Source organism: Ammospiza caudacuta, chromosome 6 (assembly GCF_027887145.1).
Source record: "Ammospiza caudacuta isolate bAmmCau1 chromosome 6, bAmmCau1.pri, whole genome shotgun sequence".
Classification (NCBI taxonomy): Eukaryota; Metazoa; Chordata; class Aves; order Passeriformes; family Passerellidae; genus Ammospiza; species Ammospiza caudacuta.
The window spans coordinates 49,833,979-49,846,100 of NC_080598.1; the positions used below are offsets into that span (position 1 = coordinate 49,833,979).

Here is a 12,122-nt window from a genome sequence, read left to right on the forward strand (position 1 = left end):
TGCTGTAAGAGTAATTAGAACATGGCAGTGCCTGCATCTCCAGTGAAACACATGGAAAGCTTGACCAGGTGGTGGCTGCAGAATAACATGGTGGGAAAATAATGGATCTTCCCTGGGTATGAGCAGAGTACTTGAGGTCAGTCAGGCCCTAGAAAAGGCAAATAGCCTACAACTGATCTCCAAAAAGCAAGTGTTAAGTGCCAGAGAAGAAGTGGAGTTCACTCAGCATGTGCTTGCAGTACATGAGCATAATGAGATCATTTGTCCAGGACAAACCAGAAAGGGAAAATGAGTGACCTCAGGGATATGGGAAAGGGATTTGGAAGAGATTGAATATTTCAGGAGTTAGTAGTTCCTGTAGTGTTTCCTACAGATCCCTTTTTTACTCAGATACATTCCTCAATTCTTACAGTGAGGTTACTGCATCATTATTTACCTCCTGGTGTAAAAGCTGTACCCAAACTCTCCCTCGTGTGGCTTCACCAGTGTTTGTTGAGTTACCCAGGGGGATCAGTTTGCAAACCACTAGAGGTATCTCAGAAGTTTGAGCTAAGAATGGGAATAGGTGAGATTTCCACAGCTGATGTGCACAGTTAAAAACTCCAGTTACACTCTGCCCTGACACAGGTGAGGACAGGGGCAGGTGCAGAGGGCAGGCAGCTGTCACAGACATCCCCACATAAATGCCTCTGGACCATGTGGCACTGACCCTTTGGCACATGTCACCTTTCTGAGGCAGGCTTTCTGCAGAGTCTCCAAAATTCTAGTTATGGCCATCATCTTCAGTCTTCATGCCTAGCACCTGCTTTGGGGTTGAGCTATTCAAAATTGGTTCAAAGACTTACAACAACAAAATGTAATGGGTGTAAAACACTTGTCTGGACTTGTGTGAGATAAGGAAACAGAATTTGCTTGTTCCATGTTGCCTTACAGCTCTCTGACTTCCACATGCAGAGCCACACCACCACTTCTGTAGCTTCTGTAAATTCTCCTGTATACAGATACATGTACAGTGCTTTACACAAACATAGGGAAGATTCCAAGGACGCTTCATTGAAAAGCATCAGTCATGCAGATTGACACCACCTGAGGGGTTTGTCCATAGAGGATAGAGATTTATTTTGACAATAGTGCTTGTCAGGATTGAATAACATTAGGGCATACTTTTATTCCTTTTTCTTTTAAACATCTTTATGATATTTCCCTTATGCTCTAATACAGCTACATGCTGTGGAAGATATTCAGTAGCATATTCTGTGAATAAGCCAAACTGGAGAACTTGCATGACCACAAATTGTACTGATTGTATTGTTCTGCCAGCTCTAGACAGAGAAAAATTATTATACAAGTTCTGCTGATGCTGATACCATGTTTATGAGACAGCAAAAGTTGGCTCTTCTGAAGGCTAAGTAAAAAAAAAAAAAAAAAAAAAAAGTAAATATGAATACAGGACTCCAACTGAAGAGGAGAGAGCTTGTATGAATGGCCCCGGATACGACACAGTGGTGGTGGGTGACCAGGTTCTCAAAAGAAGTTGAGTTTTTTAAACAAAGTTATTGTAGTCAGTGAAAATCATCAGTTGAAAAGCGATTCTGTGAGATCCAGGAAACTCTTGGGTGAAGTAACATTTTGTTGTCTGTGTCAAAAAGGTCAATTCCTTAAAAATATCTCAAAGTCAACTAAGCAGATTATAGGATTCATTCTACTCCTTCTGGCACCTAACCCAACTAGCATGAACCAATTTTTTCATTTATCAAAACAGCTTCTCCTTCCCAATTACTGTGATCTGTATCAAAGATTACTGCCATATCTGCTGTCTTTTACCTTTATTCCAGTTATTGCATTGCTAATAGGCGCGGTACACACAGTGGAGGGCAGTTTTTCCGCTGAGAACCTGTGTTCAAACAGACATGGCAGCTGACTGGCAGGAGAGGCAAAGAGCTGAACCTTCCCTGCCAGCCTGAGCAAGCAGAGCCAGAAGAAGCCCCACACACCCAGAGCAGGGTCTGTGCTCTCCCTTGGTGCTGCTCACAACAATGGCCATTAACCATACGGCAAAACTCTTCATGGTAGAAAATCATCAGCAGTGGATTAGAGTAAAGAATCATTTTCTGAACAGACCTGGAATTCTGTCTGCTTTTGAGGAGTCCTGGCCTCAAAGAGGAACATAAATATATGAAACAGTTGCATGTTTACTTTTTTAGCTTTCATGCTGTAAAAGCCTGACATGCGTAGTCTGCTTTTTTATTTGGTGAGAATTGCTGTAATATTTGAGTCTGCAGTGGTCTATTGAAAACAGACCCCTGACTAGGAAATAGAGAGTTTAGATGTAAATAGTAAATTATTATTTTGGGATTGGCATATATTTTGGCAAAGTTTAAGTTGGCTGGAGTGATAGTGAGTGATGAAAGATGTTATGGCGGTTGAGAAGTGGCTGAATTCCTTTGTTTCCAGACTTTTCACTTTTTTTTAAGGCGCAGAATGTTTATATAGAAAGTGTAATATTGTTTTATGGGTATTTGCTGGACCCTGCTAAAACCAAGCACTCAAGCTTTACTCTTTTAACAAAGTGTTTTGTTATGGAATTCCTCTGGGTTTTGATGTTTCTAAATTAGGGTTAAATCAGGTTGGTATGTGGGGGCCATGGGAGAGCAGGCCAGAAGTGACAAACTGTCTGATGTCTAGCAGGGTTTGCTTCCACACAGGGAGGTGATGTGGTGGCAGGAAAAGAGGACTCCTCAACTGGGCATGAAGGAGCCATAACATAAGGACACAAAAAGGGGGAAGAGGGGATTTTAAACACTGGGAAAGCTGTCAGCATTTTAAGAGTTGGACATTTTCAGTGCAAGACCCTGCCTGCCCCACGGCTGCTGTCTGATCCACCAGAGCCTGCATGCTTCCCATGTTTTATTTCCATCGTCTGGAGCAGGAGCACTTTCAGTCCCATGGTTATAAATTATCATTCTTCCTTCCCAGTCATCTCTATTTTTCCCTCCAAGACTGTGGTACTTGATGAGCCATGATACACTCAGGAAACAAATTCTTGTTTCTGATATTTCTCTGCCCATTTCTTCTGCATTTATCTCCTCCAAGTTGGCTGCTCATAAAACTCATTGGCTTTCTGCCTTCAGCTTGGCTCACTAAACCCTGGAGTCAGTCTCCAGCCTTTTTGTTTTTACAATAAAGGACAGAGCTCTGAGCCACAGCATCCTGGGATGTTGTAGCAGCAGAGAGAAAATGTTTAAACCATTAAGAAACGGAAGCTGCTAAACTCAGTGTTTCATTGCTGAGAGCATCAGGGCTTCCTTCAAGCTGAGTACAAGGAAAAAGAGCAGAGTTTCTACTAATTCAGAAATCTTACTAGGAACAAGAGTCAGTTTTCTGATTGTATCATGCAATCCATGTTGTAATAACTTTCCAAGTCTGTATTCTCCCATTAAATACTCCACTTTAATGAAGACCTCACATTGCTACTCTGCTTTGAGTTGCTCACATTATCGTCTTTGTAAACCTCTCCCAAGTAGCACTGAGCACTTCCAGTTCTCAAAAGACAAGCAAAGGCTATCCTTCCTGTCCTAGCAATGCTAGAGAGCCAAAAAGCCAGTAAGGAAAAGCAAAGTAAAAGAGCTTATTTCAAACAGATTTAAGAACAAGGCATGTAAACCATCATGCCTATTAAAATAAAAGACCAAAGTGCCAGTGGCTTCAACACACATTATACCTTCCAACTATACAATTTTTAATTTTTTTCAAACTATTAAACATATGTATAGATTTAGCTTAGCACTGAGAGGCCTCAGCTGGAATTCTTTTCACAGTTTTGGGCACTGTGCTTCAAAAAAGATGTGAACCAACTGGAGAGAATCCAGATGAGAGCAACAAGAATGATCAAAGGCCCAGAAAATGTGATGTATGAGGAAAGACCAAAAGAATTGGGTTTGTTTAGACTAGAGAAGAACAGTGTGAGGGGAGACATGACAACAGTCTTCAGACACGTTAGGCTGCTGCAAAGGGGAAGATAAACTGTTCTCAATTTCTACTGGAAGTAGGCTAAAAAAACAACAGATTACAGCGGAGATTCAGATTAGACTTTAGAAGAAGATTACAATGGAGATTCAGATTAGACTTTAGAAGAAACTTTTTTTTTTTTTTGGCTACAGCAGTTATACCTGAGAAGACAATGCCCATGAAAACTGTGGGAGCCCACTGTCTGAGATTGGGGTACTGGTATACTCTGGTCTGCATGAATAAGACGGCTCCTAGTCCTTTTCAGCTTTTTTCCCCCCATGTTAGAAGTGTAGGAGAGAGATTGCAAGTGGAAAAAAAAATATTTTCTGAAGGAATACGGACAGGTCTGACCTGAGTGGTCTTTGAACAGGAGATTAATTGCAGCCATACCTACAGAGTTAGTATTACTACCTTGTAGCCATTACACACTGTTTGCATCTATCACACTCAGGAAAACAGGGAAAAATAAAATTCTGATCCTTATCTGCTCTAAAGTCTCTACTTATGCTGGATACTGTTCTGGCAGTGGAGGCCTGTGTCAAAAATCTTGAGTGTAAATAAGCATAAAATCCTAAATATTGTAAAGCACACCACCCAGTGATAGATTTCTATGAACTCTGTTATATAGAAAGATTTAATACAGAAAGGAACCCAAACATGTGACACTTTGTCAGAAAGCAAAAGATTACATAGTACAACATGTTTTTTGGAATGAATTTACAATTAATTTTAACTATAAAATCGAATGAAAAAAACCAGGTGAAACTAAGACAAATGCAGGGTGAATTGAAACAAAGTGCCTGACTGATAATTCCAGAGATAATTGGGAATGCAAACTGGGACTCCTGAGGTCCCTTGTTTCAATAGGTGGGTTTTTTGTTTCTGTTTCTGCTTGTTTTTCTGCTTTTCATTTATAATGAAAAAAATTTTTAAAAAGGCAAGATTGCAAAAGCCAGCTTTTCCCTCAGTTTTTTTGGTGCTTTCTGCTAAGCAGCCTTGGAGCTACAAAGGTTCACAGTCTTTCACATAGACTCATGCCCTAGAAGTGTTTACAGTGAGAAGAAGAGTCCTTAAAATACATGACCACACAGACAATCATATGGGATCTTCAGTTGTTTGCATCCTGCTCTGGACTGAGCATGAAGAGGCCTCTAGACACACATAGGTCACAGCTCTGTGGAAATGGTGATTTGGTCTGGAGCTTCTATAGTACTGGCTTTTCAGGAGAGAGTTGTGCAGAGGAGGAACTGTCTCTTTTGGCTTAGTGTTTCCAGGGCACAGACTGGAGGTTTAGAAGGAGTACTGTGACACAAATATCCTCAGCCGGATGACAGAGCTGCCTCTGAAGTTGATGACGGTGTTTACAGTGATCATTTCCAAGTCCAGCTCGATCGTGCGCGGCCCCTTCACGGGCCGGGTCATCACCAGGGTGGCACTGATGGGTCCTGTTTGCTGTGCATGAAACAAGAGAAAGCAGGTGAGATTGCCAAAACTAGTTCTTCAAAACCACTGTCCCACTAGTCTTCAAGCAGCTAAAATAGGTGTTTTCTGTTTCATTGTTTGAAACCACTGCAACTGGAGGGACAGAGTTTCATTGCAGCATTTGGCTTCTTTTCAGTGTGAACTGTCACCTTCTACAGTTTGTAAAGCCTTTGGGAGCCCTGCGCATAAAGGAGCTATTGAACATAGACACTTGCTATTGCCCAAAAGAGAAAAAAGGTGAAAACATGGATTTAGGATATAAACAAGTAATTATACATTTTTGTTTGTTTGTTTGTTTGAAGTACTCTTTCGTTTGATGTAAAGTTACTGTGAAGAAGCAGAGACCCAGAAGGGCTTTTTTAAAAGAACCTGGAAAACAGGTGTTCCCATGTGAATGGGGTCTGGGTTTGTGGTACATTGTGTGTGTTAATTGTACAAACCTTACACTTTGAATATGCAATGGCACTTCAGAACAAGTTCTTTATTAAATGGAAGCAGACCTTGGTGATATCTGACCAGAACAGTGGACTATGTGCATTTAAAAATCAGATCTGCTAATGTTAAAACCAGCTGCAGTTTGTTTTCCATCAGGAACTTACATAGGCACAGTGGGTCCTGCTTTACCTGTCCATTTCTACCTCAAGACTGGGTGTTTGTTACCTTTGATCAGAGAAGGCTGACACAGCCATGAGGAGGTGCTGGGCGTGTTGCCTGGTCTGTGCCAGGCCAGGTCCTGATGCCTCAGCAAGGGCACAGTGTCTTTCCCATGCCCTCCCAGTGCCCAGGGAATGGCTGCATGATGAATCACTGGAGCAGCAGGCTTGGGCAATGGGAGTGGGTGCTGAGGCCTCAGCACCTGCTAGATTGGCCCAGATGAGGGGATTGGTAATGGCTTTGCAACAGAAAAGCTCTAGTGAGATGTAAATCATTATAATGGGACCGCTTGTCAATTCAGGATTTTGAAACATTCCCATTTTCTTACAGTGGGAATCTGAGTTTCTTGTGAGAAATATGTCCTGGAATCTATCCCACTACCCCTGTCCATGAGGGATGGGAACCTTCAGTAGCCACAGAACAGGACTTAATGTGATTGTCAGAGCCAGGTTTTGCCTGGAGCTGAAAATCAACCTCCTAAGAGTCACTGTCCCTTGTGGATGTGCCCCATTCTCTGCAGACACCCCTGTAATCTCTACATGTTGGTGGTGTGGCAAAGATGACTGGGGAACACAGAGATCTTCTGAGAAAAACAAATTAAAAAACCTCAGGTAATTACATTTTCTGTAACAGTGTCTACAAAATATGTATGTTCTCAGTGGAAAAAAATCATAACAAATGAAAGCAAAGAACCCAGAAAGTAAATTGTTGGCATAAAGGGATTTTTGCTTAATTTTTTGGTTTTCACGTTTTTCAATTTCCAATGAAAAGGTTTAATGAAACAGAAAAGAAACATTGAGTCTTTTGGTGACAGTTTTGATTGTCCATCAAATAAAAAACAGTTTGGCACAATAGTTTCTCTTGAGCTTGGGAAACCTGAGCTATTCTTAGGCATGGGTACAGCTCTGGGCTTTCCTAAACCTGCTGTCTCATAGGACAGGCATATTTGCTTTGGGTAGCTTACTCTCCAGAGAGATCCAGCAGTTCCTGCACATCAGCACACTGCTGTGCACATCTGTGTGTAAAAAAGTGCCTCATACTGAAGGTTTAAGTGGCAGTCACAAGAAGCTCAGTTGTGCCATGGGGACATTCAGCCAACAAGATGCTCCATGTTTCCCCCAGGGAGCACTGGACTTACCCGCATGTAGAATTCCCTGCCCTCGTTCCCTGATTTGATTTGGAAGATGTAATAGGCTCCAGGGTAGCGAGTTGTTGCTTGCATCTGAAAAATATCCGAAGGCACAGACCTCCCAGACACCATGTCCATCACTCTGTACAGGATGGTGAAGGGCTGATCTCGGCACCCAGGGTTTTCAGCTGGACACATGCAGCGGCTGGTGGTCAGAGACAGGATTGTCAGAGATAGAATTATCAGCAGGGGTTACAAATTGCTGTAATATTTGATTATTTATATAAATAAATGTGCATAAATAAATAAACAAACAAATAATGTTGTTGACCAGCTAAAAGAATCAATGAAACTTGTAATGCATTTTCTCACTTTTAGCATTTTCTGTGTTGCTGTTCTGGCTTACGTCCTGCCTCCTTTTTCTTGTCTTCTTGGCAAAAATAATTTGCCATTCTCCTTAGATCACTCAAAAATGTGAACTTCCTTTGAAGCAGCCCTGCAGGTGTAGAATACTCTGTACATGTTTATTCTGTTAGTAATTTATACTGAACTGTCCCCAGAATATTATTAGATAATTTCACTGGTAGTACTACATAAACAGTAGTGATTTTTGTTTCATTATATTTTGTGCACTACATGAAAACATACAGTTGACATCCTGGATCAAGCCAAAGCTCTAACATCAAATGCAGAGCCTTAAGGAAGAAGAGGATATGACAAGCACACAACATTTCCACCAACAGTCTCCAATTGTTTGTGACTCAGGGAACCCCTGAAACAAAAATTTCTTCTTTCTATTCATCAGCTATCGATGCATTTCTTATCCATCAGCTTTTCCAGCTTCCCACATGAATGTTTGGCATGCACAGCCCCTGTGGCCAGAAGCCCCACAGCCCCTTTCATCTCTCTTTGCATGGCTTCTTTCTGACTTTAGCTGGTGCTCCCAGCTGCTCACCTGAAAGGAGAGCAGCCAGTCAATCCCTGCTCATCCTTCTCACCCATCTCAGGGCTTCCCATCTGATCCTGTTCATGGCTGAACTGCTCTACTTTGGCTGTTACTCACAAGAAAGCTATTCTATACTTTTGATCATCCTCATTGCTTCTTATGAACCTTTATCCAGTTGTATTTCTTTTGACAGGAGGGGAAGGAACTGCACAGTCTTAAAGATGTAGTACACAATAGAGCATGTGCTCCAAGGATATTCTCTACCTATTAACATTTGGAACTCAGATTGCTTTTCTGACCTCTAGTGAGTACTGCAGATCATGGAACAAGAACCCTCAAATCTCAGTTTGCATGGATTATGATCAGATCAGTGGTCCGTATTTAATTTGTGAATTTGGGATTTTCTTTTTACTTTAAACTCATCTACACTGAATTTCATCTGCCATTTTCATTGCACAGTCATCGAGGCTTATTCTGTAGTATTTTTCTACCCACTTTTATCTGCTGTCTTCATATATTGTTGCAGACTTTGCCCATCTCATGGTTTATTCTTTTCCCCAGGTTGTTTATGATGGACCAAGCAGGTCCAGCTCAGACCTCTGCAGAAATTCATGAAAGTTGACAATTTAACACTATCCTCTATTTAATTTTTATCTTTCAGCTTCTTATTCTTCTGTTCCAGGGACTTTTCTCTGTTACTTATGACTGCTTAATTTCCATGATAACTATGTGAGGGTCTTTTCAGAAGCCTTTGGAAATGCAAACAGACTGCGTCAGTTCCTGTGCCCTAGTCATATGCTGCTGATTTCTTCAGAGATCTCTAAGGAAGTTGTAAAGCAGGATATCTCTTTATAAAAGTAATGTTGGGAGAATTTACTGGGCAAGGGTGTTTTAATTATTTTTTCTATTTTTTCTATAACCTCTACTGCTGACATCAATTTCAGACAGCGCATCTGGCATGTCCCCCATCAAGAGGCTCCTGGCATTATGATCACCCAATTCCTTCCAGAGAAAACACAGATACCAGGAATTCACTTGGCAATTTTACACTGACCACTTCTGGACATATGTCACTAATTAAGAGCAGGCCCATTTAGAGATGAGCCAAAGCCACCAAACACAAGGCTCAGAGATTGTGTTCTGATGCAAGCTGCTCTGCAAGGACTCTGTAGCTGAGCTCTGGGGAATTTAGATACAGAGGATTCTGTTATTTCAAATTCCAGTTTAAGACTCTATTGCCAAGGGAGGAGAACCCAGAACTGGACAAATACTATGTGTCTACTCTTCAGCTGCCATTGTTCAGAAAACAATGCAAATACAGTTATAAATTCTAAAGGAAAGAAGCTAATTGCTAATCTATTGACTTTCTATAAAATGTATTAGGCTACCAAGCAATTCCAGATTATTGGGTTTAGTGCAAACATTGTGGATGAAATAATGTGGACTGCAGTATATTGATATCTGTCTGGAATTGAAATATTTTGAGCCCCAGCAAATACACACAGATGTGAAAGAAACAGTCTATTTTAAGAAATTTAAGGTTTATTGTTTGCTTGCTCAAATGTTTCCCAGTTGAGACAGTACTAACAACCTCATCCAGACATACCCAATTTCTGGGCAAGGTCAGTGAGCTTGATTAGTTTGTAAACTATTCAGAACTTTTAACCTTTAAGCAATAAGAAACTCCAAATATCATCTAATATTTTAAACTACTTTGCAGGCATAAACTAGTCACCATTTGCAGGAAATATTCCTACTAATAAACAGGCTGCATTTGAGCATATATGAAGTCAGTAATGTAAGTAAATGTTTCTTATTACATCACAAGCCTTGCTGTTTTCTAACTAACTGATAGCTGCTTTTCCAGTCTAACTTCACATACATCTGACTTACAGACAGAGTTCATGGCTGTAGTGTAAAATTACAGCTTCTTTGGTTTACCTTAGATACAACTTTCACAGACAGAATTTGCTTTTGTGGCTGTGGGTATGTTACTCACTTCTCATTAATCTGGAGATAAGGCTCCTCACATCGTACTGGATCTAAACATTTATATTCTCCTGGGATATTGAAACATGTTTGCTGTGAAGTGCAGGTGAAGTTTCTGATTTCACATTCATTGATATCTAAAACACAAGAAATGAGAGAATGGCTGAAACAGGGAAATATGTACCAGATACCACTCCTACAAACTGGTTTCTCTCTTAAAGAATTACACCAAAATTCATAAAACTCTTGCACTATGAGAGGTGGCCTTTTTATAATTGTCCCCTCTTTTAAGATCAGTTTTTACTCCATTCACTTCTGCTAATTAGAGTGCTCCCACATGCTGAATGCTGCAAAAAAAACCCCAAAAACCCCAAACCCAAACAAAAAAGGGAATTGGCTTCTCAAACTCTCCGACCTCAGAGAATGTGAAAGGTACAGCAGAGGGGAGAGCATTTGAGGTCTTTCCTGTGTAGTTGTTTCCTAGTCAGTAAAGTCTTACTTAAAACAACACACCTGTTCACCTCAGAAGGAAAATTCACGTGCTGACATCCTTACCAGAATGGCATAATTGGCCCCCACGAGCATTTCACTGTGCAATGCCAAGACCAAGTTCTTGAAAACCTCTTTCTAGACACAGGATCTACTTTCTGGTCCCCAGAGGTTTAATCAGTGCAGAAATGTTACCTTGGCAGCTTCTACTGTCATCAAGCAAGTTATATCCTGAAGGACAGGTACAGTAGTAAGAACCAGGCCCATTCACACATTCGTGCTGGCAGAGGAACTCTGAGAAGCTGCACTCATCCATGTCTGCAGTGGGAACACAAAAACCAAAGTTTAGTGTCCTTGGCTTTACTGTCAAAAGAGCAGTCCTGCAGGCAGGTGGCCACCCAGACTACCTGCCCATTACCTCAGCTGGAGGCTGGCACTCTCCAGCTCCCTAGAGCTCTGCAGCAGCCTGACAAAATGCTATACAACAAGTTCTTCATTAAACACTTTTTTCCTAAGGAAACCAAAGCTGCTGCTGAACACAATGTATGGCTTTTAATTATTTATTTTTCTTTTCTAATACCTGTCACCACTTGGCCATGTTTTCATTCCTGTTTTACGTCAGAGATAGATACTCTGACAACAAAGCTGCAACTGTAATTTAAAAGGAAAGACTTGGCAGCAGTTTTGTTTTCTTTTTTTTTTCCCCTTCTTTTGGAGAACAAGCTTCACGTTCCCAGGGTTCCAGCCACATGGGTTCCAGCAGAACTCCTGCAGCCAGCCCTGTCTGTTTCATAGTTTTTAGCCTCTAGTCAGTTACTTCCAAGTCATTCCAGCAAGACTCCTAAAGCACATCCCAGCCTGGGTCAGACACACTGCAAGGCCCAGCCTTCTCCCAGATACATGGGAGGCTGGGCAGTCTGTCAAACACTGACTGAAAGCAGAAACTGAGTTCTTTGCCCCTTGCTCTCATGAATTGACCAGTCATTGTGTTCTGCAGGGCTGTGCTCAAGTGAGAAAGATGAACTTCAGAGCTGCACATGGAGCCATGGCTGACTGAGGGGAAAACACATGCAAAGGCACGAGGCCGAGGGAGGCTGCCACTAATCATTTCCTTATTTCCCTGTTCAGGGGAAGAAAGGAACAAAGGCCAGGGCCCCAGCCAGGAACTCCCAAGTTCTTATTCCCAGCTCTGACATGTTGACTCTCCCAGGCAAATCACTTTTACTCTTCAGACTGAATTTCCCTTTCTTCTAAATTGGGCTCAGTCCATTTATTCACTTCTGGTGTTTTGTGCAAATGGATTGGAAAGTATTTGAAGTCCAAATATATCCAAGTGGCTTTAGGGCTGAAATCAGATTCTCAAAAGGGAGATGAAAGGAACTCTACACATACAGAGTCCTGTTACTGTGTGAGTTTCCCCAGTGA

General features: G+C 41.4%; 1 protein-coding gene across 2 annotated transcripts in view; it reads right to left on the reverse strand.

Annotated features, from left to right (window-relative positions):
* Positions 1–1,422: 1,422 nt before the first annotated feature.
* The window catches only part of FBLN5 (fibulin 5), a 49,027-nt gene continuing 38,327 nt past the window's right edge, over positions 1,423–12,122 (reverse strand). For both annotated transcript variants that reach the window (XM_058806777.1, XM_058806776.1), the window contains exons 8-11: positions 10,893–11,015; positions 10,219–10,345; positions 7,283–7,478; positions 1,423–5,460 (exon numbers count right to left, since the gene is read on the reverse strand). In XM_058806777.1, coding sequence (XP_058662760.1) covers positions 5,299–5,460; positions 7,283–7,478; positions 10,219–10,345; positions 10,893–11,015 — 608 coding nt within the window. In that variant the 3' untranslated portion in view covers positions 1,423–5,298. The remainder of the gene's footprint in view (positions 5,461–7,282; positions 7,479–10,218; positions 10,346–10,892; positions 11,016–12,122) is intronic.